The following is a 12,123-nucleotide window of genomic DNA, read 5'->3' as shown; positions in this document are numbered from 1 at the left end:
CCCTTCACTCACTGCCAAATAGGGTTGGGCGTGTTAATTTGGTACTATTGGTACAATAAAGTAAAGTTTCGAAATATAAATTATGAAATATTTGGCTAAAATTCATTTACCCGTAAAATATTTATTTTCTTATATTGTTTAATTTGAAGAAGAAGTTAGAAGTTTTATTTCAAATTTATAATCTCTATGTAGAATGAGTGAATGAAAGATGCACAATATCACATCATTCAATTGTGTGACACATTGACAATTTTGACATTAATCTTTATCATTTTGACAACCAAAGAAGATAATGGATCATAAAAGATAAACAAAGTAATTTATCAATTTTTCCCTTAAAAATAAAATGGCTGGTAATGCTGGTATTGTAAAAAATATTATTCATAGTGGATATAGATATGTGCCAATAAAGGATGGTTGCAAGGTAAGATTTTCTGAAGGTGTTCTCATCTTTGCAGATGTTTTTATTTATTGATTTTTACTTCGTGAAAGTTATTTTCTAGGTACATTTTCACTTTCAAACATGGAGATTAGACCCGCAAAGAGTATTACTTGATGATAGTAGAAAAATTGGTAAGAAGGAGCCAATGGTAATGATTATTGGGCATAAGTTCAAGCTGGAAGTTTGGGAAACTGTAATAAAAATGATGGCCGTGGGAGAAATCGCCAGCTTTCGAGTGAAACAAGAGGTATTTGTAAAATATCCAACGTCAAACTAATTTCTACATTGTAAAATTCATCTAAAGTGCATTGTAGATTGAAAGCAGACATACTTATACAATGTAGTCCAACTTGTACTTTAAAACTTGTTCCTCTATGTACGATCATGTACTAAATTAACTATAAATAGTTGGTCTAGTAGTCTGTTTTATTAACTATCTGTCCTACAATAAATTCCGTAAATTATATTTCTACTATGGTATATAATAATTATATTTGAAGTTAAATTAATGCTTTTATTCTCCTAAAATTAAGAATCCTTATTATATTGGTATGAAATTAACAACCTACATTATATTTGTATGATAAATCTCTTCCTGTTGTCCACAGCTAGTATTCAGCTACCCATTTGTGGCTAAAACCCTGCGCGAGCTGGACAAGCCACCACACAAAGTGAAGCACTCCTGCACCATGTCACTGCATCAGGAGGGCCTAGGGTATGCGGATCTGGATGGCTTGATCAACCATCCAAGTGACTTGGAATTTATTTTCGGTAAATGTTGTTCTTTTATTGTGATCTCTGACTGCAATCTGCATATGTTTCCGTGTATGATTTGTGTAGTCTCTTAAAATGTTGGATAATTATCTTTGTTGAGCTATTCCTTAAATCTCTTATGGTAATAGACTATTATAGTGCTAGGGGATAATTTCTAATTAAAAATCTTTAATAAAAATATCACAAAACAATCAATTTTAAAATTCCTAGAATTCAATCCATACACAGAGTTTCATTAACAATATTGAGAAAACATTATATTCATATAATATGCCTTATAATTGCAAATATGTAATAACAAGTTTATTTTCATCATATCATTACTTTCAGAACTATTGAAAGTTGAGAGAGAAGATGAGTATGAGAAAGAAATTTGGCAATTGAACATACAAGAAAGGATTGATATGATACCTGAGTTGAAAGAAAAAGGTAATCTACTGTATGGAAAGAAAATGTATGATGAAGCAGAGGAAAAGTACAAACAAGCATTAGGCATAATAGAACAACTTATGATCAGGTAATGTATAATTTTATAGAAAATCTAAAAGATCATCTTTTTAAAGCAACCCCATGGGTTATATAATATACTTGTTCAAATAATCAAAGAAGTAAATAAAGTAAGCCTCATAATTTAATCGTGAAATCATATACCTACTGTTTAAATCATAATTAATTATTATAAATATGACGACTTTTTGAACTCATCATATAATACAAGTCTTATTTAGGTATATCATTGATCATTGATAAATCACATATATTTTTAATTCTTTATCATTGTTAGTATCAGTTTCAGCTATTTTAAACTTGTATGCTTACTATAGATATTTTATCTATAACAAAATATTTTAAGGTATTTCTAAAATGTTTCTTATATTTTTAATATTTATCGTTATAACATTATATTATGTTTATTGTACAGGGAACGAAAAGGTGATGAAGAATGGATAAATTTGAACAATGCAAAGCTGCCACTTCTACTCAATTATGCACAATGTAAATTGGTTAAATGTGAATACTATCCCGTTATAGAGCACTGCACTTATGTGTTACAATATGATAGAGGTTTGTACAAATAATTATTTCTTTTATATATAAAGTGCATACTGTGTCATTTACATGGTGTGAACATGTAATTTTTTATAGAGATTTTTTCTAAGATTGAGTAGTGTTGAAGAGTCTGATAAAATGATTTATCAGCTTTAGCTGATATAAGTTTTATAAATAAAATTGTGTGTATTTTTCTGATTACATAAAAATAAGTAGTTAGTAACACTTAATTTATGGCATTAATAACGGAAAAATATTAATATTGTGACTCAATATTACAAGAATATAATTGTCCATAAACATGCTAATGTTTAATAATAAACTTTATTCTGGTCGCATTGTTATCAGGAAACAACTATTGAATACCAGTACATATGTATGTATTATGTATGTACATAGCTATGCTTTTGATACAAATTATTTGTAGATCTGTTGAATACAAAAGCCTTCTTTATAATATTTCAGATAATGAAAAAGCTTTATATCGGAGAGGAAAAGCGCATATGGGGGCTTGGAACCCAGAAAAAGCCCTGGCAGATTTTTATCGGCTTAAACGCATAAACCCATCTATGAAAGCAGCTGTGGACAAGGAAATTGAAATCATCCATCAGCTTAAAAAAGATAAATCTGAACAAGACAAGGATGTTCTAAAAAATCTTTTTCAGCAAGAAAAAAGTGCACAATGATAGCAAAAGGCCATTTTGAGGTCTTATAAACATCGAAGTTATCATTATGCCAAATAATATTTAAAAACGAAATACTAATGTACAACTAATACGACTTAATATTTATTTTTAATTAGATTAGTAATTTTGGTAGAGGCAATTGTGTGGGTTAATAGAATAAGGTGATATTTTTATTATTTCCCTTTTTGTTATGGTTTACAGTGTCGGGGATTGTTTAGAGGCTTTTTTAAGTTTTTAAGTTACACACAACTATAGACAGTTGTTAGAAAAAGATTATAAAACTATATTTTTTAATTATAAATTCTTCACGCTTACTAGGCTTCAATAAAACCCCTAGAGAGAGGGTATATTATGACTTCCATTAAAGTTAACATTGTACATATAGTACTAGAAATGTACCTAATTTATATTGACAATTGACATTAGTTGTTCTAGTCTAACTTATATAGAATAGATACCACGTGTAGTCAGCTCATTAAGTTCTTTTTGACTTCATGATATGATGAACTTAGTCTAAGTTATTGTTTGAAATGACTACTTCCTCCATACTTCGCAATGGATATTTTTTCATGCTTTTGTAATCGATTTCTTGCACACTTCTCAATGTCAAATTAGACCGATTTTTTTAGAAATACTTATCAAAATGCATGCAGGTGTAGAAGCAATGAAAGATGAATCATGATTAGTTCAAAAAAATAAAACCGCGTAGTTGATTGAAATGTTTCAACATAAGAATGCTTTAAAAATATGTCTTATTTATTTTTGTTTTAATAAGGGTAATTATCTCACAAACTCAAGTAGAAAATTAGTATGTAGATAAAATTAAATAATAATTATTATAGTCGTAATTTAACTTTATTAGCAAAATTTATTACTTATTATTTTGTTTTGCACAGAATTAATGATTTTATTAGCGAGATTATTATAATTAAGTTAATTAAACTATTCAAGAGATATTTTATGTTATTCAGTTTAGTTAGGGTTGCGAAATATCCAGTAGATCCGAAATATATAACGAAAGTCCATATTATTGTGAAATATGCACTCCAACTAAAATGTGAAAATAATTGAAATGTATGTAAAATTATTTATTACTTATCAATAAGAATCGGATTATATGCAAATGCATAAAACGCCACTTTATTGGCGTTATTGCATATTTTAGTACTTTTTCATTGTTAGTGCATATCAGTAGTTATAAATATTTGGCGTAGGTATTGTTTTCATGGTTCATAACTGTAAAGTTACAGTTGAATGATACCCCATTTACATTATTTCCCAAATATAACATAAATATTACGATTAGTTACGAAATACTAAAAGTTTAGATGACCTTGATTTTCAGAATTTTGGAAAAAAAAATTCAAAGTTTTATTAAATGTATATTTCTTCAATTATGTTCATTGTTTTTAGTCGCTTATTCAAAAAATATCTAAATATACATATAATATATATTTTTAGTTTAGAAGTTATTATAAAATGTTCTCGTATGTTCACACTTTGAAAATGAAAATGAAAAAATGATTTATTGATTCACAGATACATTACAAAACGTTGCCAGGGCCCCTGTACTGAGTACAACTCGTATTACTGGGTACCCCGCTCAAACCTCCTAGAATACAATTGAATCAACTTATAATATATTATGTAGAAAATAATAACAAAGTTTGATATATCCACTTTGGTAACATGGCTGGAAATATGGCTGTCATTTTATTGTTTCGACAAAAATGAAAAATAATTTTATATTTGTCTATAAAAATTGATCGTAATGTCAATAATTAGAGACTCTGACACCATTGACTGGTGGATACCCTATATAAATTTGCGTAAAAAACGTAAAACTTAATAATAGTAATTTGATAGTGCATATTTGGCTATATTTTGCCCTTTTAGTGCATATTTCACCCTTTTGATAGTGCATATTATCCGACGTCTACTTATCAGCGTGGTAGGAAGAGGTAAATCACATCTAACTATACACAATAATGAATTACGGTGGTTAAGTTACAGTTGAGTGCCCAAGGTATATGGATCATTTCGCAATGAGGCAACCCTAGATCTATATCGTTTCAATATTTATTGCACTTTATTTAATAATACTAATATTTTAACAATACCAGCTGTTATATTTTACTTACTGAAATAAATTATTCCGAATATTTTGTATTTTAATTTTTATAATTAGGTACATCTTAGTGTGTCTTTCCACCAGAATATCCCTGGAGGAAAGACCCTAAGAGGTAGTTAAGGTTAGAGGTATGTTGAATCCATAAATTGGGATTGCTTCGTCTTCATTTGTTTAGCTTAGCTTGGGTCGAATTGCTATAATATAAGCTTTGTTTTTTGTATGACGAGATGCGAGCTAAGAGTTGGACCTACGGATGCAAGCTAAGAATCGCGGCCAGTTTTGTTAAGAATTTTTATAGCAAGGATTTGCTAGCTTAGCCTAGCTTCGACTACGTACACCGCTTAACTACCTCACACGTCTCTGGTGGAAAGACACCGTAATTACGGTGGATATCAGATTCATAAAAAAATATGTATAGCCATTATTTACTTTTCGTATCGATATCTAAAACATTTTTTTAATATTCAAATATCGATATTAAATGTACACCTTTTTTGGAAACAGACCCCATCCCTAGATAGTAATAGTTTGACAGTTGTTTTGACCATAGACGATTCTGTCACTGATATATACATAACCTCCAAAATCGTACGACCCAAACTTTAATGTATAAACAGTTTTAAAATGTGGTAAAGTTTAAAATACAATATAATATAAAATCACACAATCACTCAAGTAATAAAATAGAGAAATTAAAATGTCGGAAGAGGTCAGTAAAACGATGGATACAAATCCTGAAATTGCGGAAGGCGTTAAGAATACTGAAGAGTATGCGTATCTCGACCGCGGAGGTTTTTCGTCGGAGAAGTTTAAAATTGAAGTACGAGGTCTTCCAAAATTCTACGGAATTGCGGTAGGTACTACTACTTTTGTCATGTTAAGTCATAATAATGTGTTTTGATTCGACTGGTACAAAAAGACAAGTAGTGTCGGCGTTCTTTTGTATTTAATTGAAGCAACTAACGTGATAACAGACCACCTGATGGTATGGGCTCATTGCAGTAGACATCTGTAATCATCGAATTGAAGTCGGCCTCAGTATTGTTGCTATTCATGAGAAGTTTAGATTACTTTATAATTACCTTATCTTAGTTTTACACCACCTCTTACCTCTTACCATTGTTGTTTTAAGGTAAAAACAAATGTGAATGTGCAGCATCTGGGTTGAATCACAATCGGGCCTAAAACTTCAATAACAACATTGTTTTTGTAGGAACTGAAGAAACTGATGAACCAGAAACTAGGTCTTAACATGAGTAAGATCAAACGCCCCTGCAACGGCAGCAAATGGCTCTTTGCTTGTTTCCAAAATGAAGAGGACCGAAACAGAGCCATTACTGCTTTAAATGGATACTCTTGGAAGGGTTCTTATCTTTTTAATATGTTATTCAATATTGTTTTGCCTGATTCTTATACTTCTAAAGTCACAGTTTTGAATTAGATTTTAAGTTCTTCTTAATTTAGTCATTAAATAGTAATAGTACTGAACTCTTTTGCATGCACGCATGCAACATGCACTATAGTTAGGTACAGTACTCACACTCACTTCTAGTTAGCTATAATTCCACCACACTGCTTCATTGCATATTAGAGTAGTTTTTTGTACTAAGTACTCTATTTTTTACATATTTTTTTATTATAATTCTCTAGGAAAAACACTTCATGCTGAAGCAGCAAAACCTGCCCCTGACCCCCTAGTTAGAAAGAGGAAACAGGAGGAAAAAGAAGGAGAAAATAAAAAGAAAGTGAAAGAAGATGATGGCAGAAGTCAAGAGCAGAAAATAAAAGATGCCACAACTCCTTACTGGAATATTGATTATGAGGAGCAGGTATTATATGAAACTCAATATAAAAAAAATATTTTTTGTGATATTCACATATTTTATGCTTCAATCAGTCATTTGTACAATATTAAAATATACAATAATAGCAAAATAGTTAAATATAACATTTTAAACATTTGTTTATGTAAGCAAATATATATCCCTTGCAAAATCTTGCTGGTAATTTAACTATGTCCATTACTGTCTTTGGTTTACTACATAATTTTAAAATAAGGTTGTACAATTTTTGGTGCTCTTTTTCACACAATCAATCAAGTAACTATTTTTTTTAGCATTTTTCTGATCAATAATACTCATTCTTGAAGGAAGAGTTCATGTATTATTTGTATAAAACATATGTTACATATTTAATTCTTATTTATGATTGCAGCTACAATTGAAAGAGAAGGAAATACGACGTTTGCTTATGAATTTTGATAACGAGTTGTGGAAAATTTATAAACAGAAGAGGGGTGACATAGAGGCTAACAGGAAATTGTACAATGGCTTGAGTTTTGAACTGAAGCCTATACAGAGGTCGCCGGTGACCGAGGGCTATAGAAACAAGTGTGAGTGCACTGTTGGTATTGATGAGGAGACAGGGAAACCAACTGTTGGGTTCAGGCTCGGCAGCTATGCAACAGGCACGGTGGCAGTGGCGCCCGTACACAGTCAAATACACATATCTGATGAAACTAAGAAGGCTGTGTTGGTATGACAATATAGTTGACATTTTTGCATTAATTTCATACAATAGTATTCAATATATCCTAATAAATTGCCAAATAAATTTACCTTAATAACCCTAATTGCTTTTACCTTTACTATGTTTCTATACCTGATTACCTATTCAATTAATTATTATTTTATGTAATAAGTAATAACATTAAATTGAAGTATTTAATATTTTAGATATTCCAAGATTTCGTTCGGAAATCAGAAATGGCGCCGTTTTCGCCCGCAGATTATTCTGGCTACTGGAGATACTTGACTGTGAGGCATTCCAAATTTTCTGGAGATATCATGCTTATAATCAGCATGCATCCACAGGTTCGTCCATGTCCCAATCGCCTTCCTATTAATTGCAATTAATTATTATTTTATGTTAACTTACAGTTATTTACTAATTGTGAAGAGACTCAGCAACCCTCTATTGAGTGACATTTTCTGCTCTTAATGCTGGTTGTATGTATTCAATTACATATGCTATTGAAAACACTTTACCTTCACCCGTATAGTGTATGATGCAAATTAAATGTTTTAGACGCTAACCGAAGATGAATTGAACACATTGAAGAAGCAACTTATACAGCATTTTAGTTCAGATGAGTCAGTAGCTTGTGGTATCAAGTCTGTGTATTTCGAGCTTCTAACTCAAAGGTAAATATGTGATATTTGAGGTAGATATGTGATTATTTATGAACATCTGTAGAATCTCCACGATTGTAACAATGCAATTTGGTTTAATAAATACACAATTTTTAATAACTAGAAAAATAATAATATGCAGAAGGTCCACTGGAAATAGGGCAGGCAGATTAGAGAAAATGTAATAATAATTTTTATGTTTACTTATTTATTTATTTGTGCAAATAAACTGTTCACAGCTTTCACTTTTTTTTTATTTCATAAGTTTATTTAATGAACGTAACTTTCATAACTTCAGAAACATTAAATTTTCCAAAATTCAGCTGATGATATTTTTTTTGTAAACAATATAATTATATAAGAGAATTTGTTTTATCATTATTGCAGGAGATCTGGCGAAGATGGCTCTAGGGCCGTTCATCTGATGGGGTCAACTCACATCATTGATTCAATACTGGGGCTCCAGTTCAGGATATCGCCTGAAGCTTTCTTCCAGGTTTTTTTTATTTATATTTATCATGCATGAATTGCTCATTTGAAAGTTAAGATACTATATACATTATACATGTATATGACCTTTCATTAAACTTGATATAAGATACTAGCTAACCCGGCAAACATTGTGCCATATAAATAAAAAAATATGAAGGGTGAACAACCCTTATCACTTAGGGGTATGAAAAATAGATAGTAGCCGATTCTCAGACCTACTGAATATGCATATAAAATTTGGTGAAAATCGGTAAAGCCGTATCGGAGGACGGTAATTAACATTGTGACATGAGAATTTTATATATAAGATAAATATAATGTATATCTTATAAATAATATACAATACTTACTATTTTAGGTAAATACAGAAGGCTCGAATATTCTCTATCAGAGTGCGATAGATTTAAGCCAAGTGAAGCCTGATTCTACCGTACTGGACATCTGTTGTGGTACTGGAACTATAGGCCTGTGTTTTGCTAAGGTAAGAGTTTTGCTATGTAACATTAAATCTAATCTTGTCAGTTAGTAACATGTTTTGATTTAGTACTTGTAGAAGGAAAAAATTGTGATCGACAATTTCTTTTTAATTTGTATAATGAAAAAACAATACTTATAATTTGTATCTATTTTACGAGTAGATTACGAACCCCGCCTCAGTAAACAATGGGGTTCAACCATTATTTTTCTTGTTATTTGTATATTGTTGTTGTTGTTAAACTCAGCTCAAAAAAAAAGGTCACTGGAATCAAACGTATTTTTCGGCGAATAAATCTATGACACATTTGTAATTAAGAAAAATCAAAGATGTAAACTTTTTACTCTGGGGGCCTCCATCCAACTTTCCGCTCCGGGCCTCCGACGACCTTAGGGACCACTGACACTAAGTATAGTAATCTTAATTTTATTTTACTCCAGCATTGCAGCAAGGTGTTGGGTCTGGAGCTGGTCCCGGAGGCGGTGAGTGACGCGAGGGAGAATGCCAAACTGAATGGTATCTCGAACGCGGAGTTCTACGCGGGCCGCGCGGAGGACGCGCTGCCCGGCGTGCTGGCGCGCGCGCCCGCTGGCGACCTGCTCGCTATCGTCGACCCGCCCAGAGCTGGCTTGCGTTAGTTGGGTTTTAATATTATCCATTATCTACGCAGAAGCCCTACTTATACAAGAAGACAGAAAAATTAAGTCAAATACAAGACATTTTTGTTTTTTTCATTTATTGTCAATAAAATAATAATATGTTTCTTAAAGATGTTTTACGTAAGTTTAGAATTATCGAACAAATAATTTAAACCATTGCTTATTTCAATGATAATTTTTACGAAAGTCGAATCAGTGGGCAGCCTATTTTTTTTTTCATCTACTAGTATAAAGGCCCGGCCAAGCAGAACGCGTATTTAGCGCCGCGCCAGGCGTCAGCGCTTGAATAAAAACCTGACGCCGTGCTCTAACGCCGAGTTGTGTTGTACGGGGTTACTACAGAGCGGGGTTACTACACAGAGCACGTACGCGTACGCTTGTCACGGCGCTCGGCGTTCGGCGTTCTTGTCGCCGGGCGTTGTATTTTTTACAGATTTGCGTACAAGCGTCGAAGCAAGGTATGAGAAAAATTAGGCGCGTGCGTAGGAGACCTCTGTGTGACCGCTTACTATTAACTCAGTACAATACAACTGAGCGGCGTCAGGATTTACTTCTAGCACTAACGCCCTAGCGCGGCGCTAGAATACGCACTCTGTGTGGCCAGGCCTTAAATATGTTTTTCCGAAAAACATTTGTTTCTAAAGATACGACTAAATAGATCAAATATGTATTGAATACAAAATAATATGTATCTTAAAAAAATCAATATGTAATTGAGTTTATAAATAATTATGAAGAAGGAGAAAATATGATCAAAATACGTATGAATTTTTTGAATACTTCCGACTCTAGATCGATATTGTTTGTCGATCTAGAGTCGGTATTAGTAAATTAACAGCTAAGAGATCCTACATTTTTGTACAGACATGCGTGCGGTGACCCAACTCCGCAACACAGAGAAGGTGCGGCGGCTGGTGTACCTGTCGTGCAGCCCGGCGGCCGCGGCCAAGAACCTGCTGGACCTGGCGCGCCCCACCTCCAAGACGCTCCGCGGCGCGCCCTTCGCGCCCGTCGCCGCCGTGCCCGTCGACATGTTCCCGCACACCAAACACGTCGAGCTCGTCGTGCTCTTCCAGCGGGAGGTGAGCTGCCCATACTGAGCTGTGACTTCACCGCGCGTCGGACTTTTTTTATAGACGAATAGGGAATAGTTTGCGCCAAACTGCTAGTCCGTTCTGACGTTGTTGCGAGCAGATGAAGTCATACAATTTGCTATGGCGACGCGACACATTTCTATATTCAGAGCGGACCAGCAGTTTTACGCGGCACCAAATTTTATGTTTTTTGACGCACTAAAGCTCCCCATTGATCATTCTCAGCGCTACGTAGAAGACTCTGGAATCTGCATCGGAAAGCAACCGGACTACGCAGTGGCGTAATTTGATTTCTAACATTTATTTTAGAGGATTGGAGTAACAAATAAATTTGCAGTTGATCTGATGGTTAATAGTCACTACCGTTCACGTACATTACTGTTGAATAAATCTACCTAACGCCGACGTTTAACCTCAAAAAACAACAAAAGTGAACCAACCGCCATGTGTAACTGGTACTTTAATATTTGATCACGTCTTCATGTAACTCGTTTTTCACACTACAGGTCTATTTTAAAATTATTTAAAAACATTTCGATTAAGTGTATGTAAATATTGTTTGACAGGAAAATTCTGCAGCTGCAGAGGTTGAAAGTGCAGATAAAGCTGTAACGAGCGAAGAAACAACCAAATCTGATGTCGAAATAGAAAATAAAGAGGAACAACCGAGCGACACGCAATCGGCCGAAGATAATAATGTAGACAGCACGGAAAATCACACTTGACCTATTTTTCATTCTTATTTTTAACAATTAATATTTTATTAAGAATAAAGGATTTCTTTATAATGTTTACTAAATGGTTTATTTATTTACCTACATCAGCGTTCACGTACGAAAACATACTAAAACACAAGCATAACGAAATTCTTCATAAGAACACTTTAGCCGCTCAACGAACGCATTGCCGTACCTCCAATTCTTAATGTCTAAGGAAAAATCGAGCCAATTAGATCAGATAAGATATTATTTAAACTAAAAGCAATAGATCTAAAATAAGACTGATAATACCTAAATTTTCCATACCTAGATAGGTACATTCATCAACCTGCAACTGTTCAACTGGGCACAGAACTCTTGAAATGAGAGGGTTTAGCAAATTGGTAGACTGAAAACTTTTTTTAAGGAAT

At 33.0% G+C, this 12,123-nt stretch overlaps 2 protein-coding genes across 2 annotated transcripts; both read left to right on the top strand.

The window, feature by feature from the left end:
* Positions 1-269: 269 nt before the first annotated feature.
* On the top strand, positions 270-3,179 carry LOC140757560 (AH receptor-interacting protein). Its single transcript, XM_073093324.1, has 6 exons — positions 270-424; positions 504-689; positions 1,051-1,213; positions 1,547-1,733; positions 2,139-2,281; positions 2,732-3,179. Exons 1-6 carry the CDS (start codon positions 347-349, stop codon positions 2,950-2,952), a joined length of 978 nt encoding a protein of 325 aa, XP_072949425.1. The 5' UTR covers positions 270-346; the 3' UTR covers positions 2,953-3,179.
* A 2,447-nt stretch (positions 3,180-5,626) lies between these two features.
* LOC140757559 (tRNA (uracil-5-)-methyltransferase homolog A) lies at positions 5,627-11,793 on the top strand. Its single transcript, XM_073093322.1, has 11 exons — positions 5,627-5,936; positions 6,297-6,447; positions 6,734-6,912; positions 7,298-7,618; positions 7,819-7,956; positions 8,171-8,286; positions 8,662-8,770; positions 9,125-9,247; positions 9,682-9,874; positions 10,765-10,982; positions 11,561-11,793. The coding sequence occupies exons 1-11, from the start codon at positions 5,781-5,783 to the stop codon at positions 11,717-11,719; spliced, it is 1,863 nt and encodes a 620-aa protein (XP_072949423.1). The 5' UTR covers positions 5,627-5,780; the 3' UTR covers positions 11,720-11,793.
* Positions 11,794-12,123: the final 330 nt, after the last annotated feature.

Source organism: Epargyreus clarus, unplaced genomic scaffold, assembly GCF_041222505.1.
Source record: "Epargyreus clarus isolate Ecla_fem2 unplaced genomic scaffold, WU_Ecla_fem_2.2 ptg000004l, whole genome shotgun sequence".
Classification (NCBI taxonomy): Eukaryota; Metazoa; Arthropoda; class Insecta; order Lepidoptera; family Hesperiidae; genus Epargyreus; species Epargyreus clarus.
Note: the sequence above shows the minus strand (reverse complement) of the source record. Positions and strands in the feature narration are given on the sequence as shown.